Source organism: Pteropus vampyrus, unplaced genomic scaffold, assembly GCF_000151845.1.
Source record: "Pteropus vampyrus isolate Shadow unplaced genomic scaffold, Pvam_2.0 Scaffold395, whole genome shotgun sequence".
NCBI classification, from domain to species: domain Eukaryota; kingdom Metazoa; phylum Chordata; class Mammalia; order Chiroptera; family Pteropodidae; genus Pteropus; species Pteropus vampyrus.
The window spans coordinates 182,082-185,155 of record NW_011889176.1 but is presented as its reverse complement, the minus strand read 5'-3'; the positions used below and the strand labels follow the sequence as shown (position 1 = coordinate 185,155).

The following is a 3,074-nucleotide window of genomic DNA, read 5'->3' as shown; positions in this document are numbered from 1 at the left end:
CCGCAGAATGGGAGAAAACGTTTGCGCATCATATGGATCCGGAACTCCTAAAACTCCACGACAGCAACCGAAAAAACCTGACGCGAAGAGAGGAAAAGAACTTGAATGGACATTTCTCCGAAGATATGGAAGTGGCCAATAAGCACGCGGACAGATCCGTGTGACTACTTATCCTGAGGGGAGACCAAATCAAAACCACAATGCTGTAAGTACCGCTGCATCGATGAGGACGGCTACCATCGAAACCAAAGCCAGAAACAAAAGCCAGGCCTGGCGAGGCCGTGGCGAGACAAGAAGCCTCCCTGTGCCCCGCTGCAGCCCTGCGGGGAACGGCATGGCGAGCCCTGGGAAGGTCAGACGCCGAATTTCTGCTCCACACTACGAGAGAGAAACCGAGGAACGGGAGCTGTCAGATCGGACACAGACGGCCACCTGACCAAGCAGACCAAGGTGCTGCTCCGAAAGAGTGACCAAGGACAGCTCTTTCACCCAAAGGTGCTGAGTGACCCTCTGGACAAAATGCCCATGGAACAAACGATGTGCGACCTCTGGGAACGGAGGCCGAACAATGAACTGTCGTGCTCCGTGGGGATGAACATCGGCGCGCTGCGGGAACCTGGCACTCCGCACTGAAGCCTGCCTTACGAACCGCGAAGCAGCAGACGGAAAAACGTTGAAGCAGGCAAGCTCCCGGGGTGCGTGCCCTCGGGGGATGACAGGGAGTGCTGGGGGTGCTGCCAGCGCCCCTTTCCCGATCTGCACGATGTCAGGCAGTTTTCTTGGTGACAAATGAGTGGGGTTCTGTACTTTCACGTGCATGTCACCGTTCACAAGAAAAACAGGTTTTAAAGTAAGTACGTTTTAGTCTCCGGCCACGCCACCCTGAACAAGCCCGATCCCCTCGGATCTCAGAAGCTAAGCAGGGTCGGGCCTGGTGAGTACTTGGATGGGAGACCGCCTAGGAAGACCAGGTGCTATAGGTGTAAAAAAATAAAAAATAAGGGATTGTAAGCTGACAGGGTCCTTGCAATCTGTGAGGTCAGCCAAGGGTTGCCTCGCCTACAAAGAAAAATGAGTAAGTTTGAACTACTGATCCAACCATATCGAGCACAGAGACAAAAATAACCACTGAAGTTCATAAAAATAGACAGATGGTGCTAAAAATATTAGCCCTATTAAAAAAATAAGAAACAAGACCCTAAGCTTGGTTTCCTCAGGACGACTGCTACTCCTTGTTTTAAGCTCCTATGTCCTAAGGTGGAGGAACAGCCCACCTTGCTTGAGTTTCTCCATGAAATGAAAGTTGAACCACAACTTCGATTAAGTCAACGAGTCCAGGAAGTCAGAACCATACAGAGTACGGTGACTTAGACTGAGATTCAAAACCGTCAAAGAGAAGACAAGCGTCATCCCATCTGGTAAGCACGAGACGTCCAGTACGGAAGAGCTCCGTCACGCAGGAGCTGCACACTTGGTCACGTCAGGCACCACCGGTAAGCCCAGAAAGTCACCCCGGGCTCGCCGTCTGCCTCCGGAGCTGGGCTTTGTCTAACCACCTCAACGGCACCTTCTGCAGACACCCAAGCAAGGGTTTTCCAGAACTTTCTAAAAGAACCCATTTCAGGATGTGACAACCATTACTAAGAGAAAAATCTCTGCTCTGGATTGTCTTCACTTCCCACTCACACTGCCACGAGGAACAAGCGCGGGCAGGGGTCTTCCTTGGGCAAGGGTTCTTTCAAACGGAAGGGCAAGAACAGGTCAGACTAGGAGAAACTTTCCTTAGAAAGCCATCTGAGTTAACACGCCGTACCCATGATGCCGGGCCAGGCTAACTCCTCGTGGTCATCCCGTTCCTTTCCTGGTGCCAGGTGGTTGAACCGATCCAGATGCGGTAACAGGCCACCCAGCAGAGGGACAGCTCCAGCCTCCTGCATGAGACCTGCGTTTTTGCTGAGCAGCAGCACTATAGAAACTACTAGTTCTGGAAGGAGAACACCTACGTGTAAGAAGGAAAAAATGATAACGCATTAAGATTTAAATGGAAGCATTTATCCTCCTATTAAACTACTTTATAAGCTTGTTCTAGGTTTAAATTCTGATAAATCACGAAATAAGGAACGCTTTAGCATATTCCTACAGGATTATTTTATCTTCCATTTTGAAAGAGACAGACATAAGCATCAAACAATCCTTTGATTTACAATAATACTTTTCAAAAACACTGTTTTACCACAGAAGTATTAACTAGAGTCTTATACAGAAAATTACGTGTTGACAACTAAGCTTGCTATCAGGAAAAAGCACTCAGTAACAATGACCCCATGTCAGAGAATTAACTTGAAAAAACAGTAAGCAACACTGAAATTTATTAAGGTCCAGAAAAGGACAACTAATTTTTATACTGCTGGGAAAAAAAAAAAACTAGCTGATTACCACAGACTTCTCTACTGAAGTGTTAGTAACCGTGGCATGACCCTAAATCACTAATCATATTTACAGTGACACCCCGACTCCTGTGCCAAGTTCCTTAACAGAGTCAGTAACTAAAAAACAAAGGAGAAACAGCAACAGGACTAGAAAACATATGAAGGAAAAGCAAGCAGGTTTCCCGGGAACTGGTAAATTTGACTCTCATTAACCCCTGAAAGTGAGTGCGTGTCGGGGAGGAAACAAGAAAGGTACCAGTGAAGTCCCCTTCCACGATGCAGGCCACCTCCGCGAAATGGCGCCAGCTGGTCGAAGCGATGCTGGCAGCCACAGGCAGTATGTCTCCGATGTGTGTGCACAAGAGGGCCGTGTACTTCTTCAGCAAGGAGCCCACGCCCATGAGCTCAGGACCTCACGGAAAGACGGAGAAGATTCGATTACCCCTATTAAAATCTACGCTGCAAATACACTGAGTCGCTCCACTCCTCACTATCATCCCTACAATAATTTCCTCAAATAGGAACCACACCCTAGTCCCTGGCTCTTTTTATATCATGTAATTTGAAACCATAAATCTGGTTTTGTCGATTTTTATACACTGTACTTCACCGTACCCACAAACTCTGGGTGTATAAACACTAAAG

The 3,074-nt window shown here is 48.0% G+C and overlaps 1 protein-coding gene and 1 pseudogene across 1 annotated transcript in view; one reads left to right on the top strand and one right to left on the bottom strand.

Moving 5' to 3' along the window:
* Positions 1-3,074, bottom strand: part of LOC105305786 (E3 ubiquitin-protein ligase HERC2) — a 127,551-nt gene that overhangs the window by 83,812 nt on the left and 40,665 nt on the right. Inside the window, 2 exon segments of the mRNA XM_023523591.1 lie at positions 1,814-1,999; positions 2,686-2,841. Coding sequence (XP_023379359.1) covers positions 1,814-1,999; positions 2,686-2,841 — 342 coding nt within the window.
* LOC111731769 lies at positions 865-983 on the top strand (annotated as a pseudogene).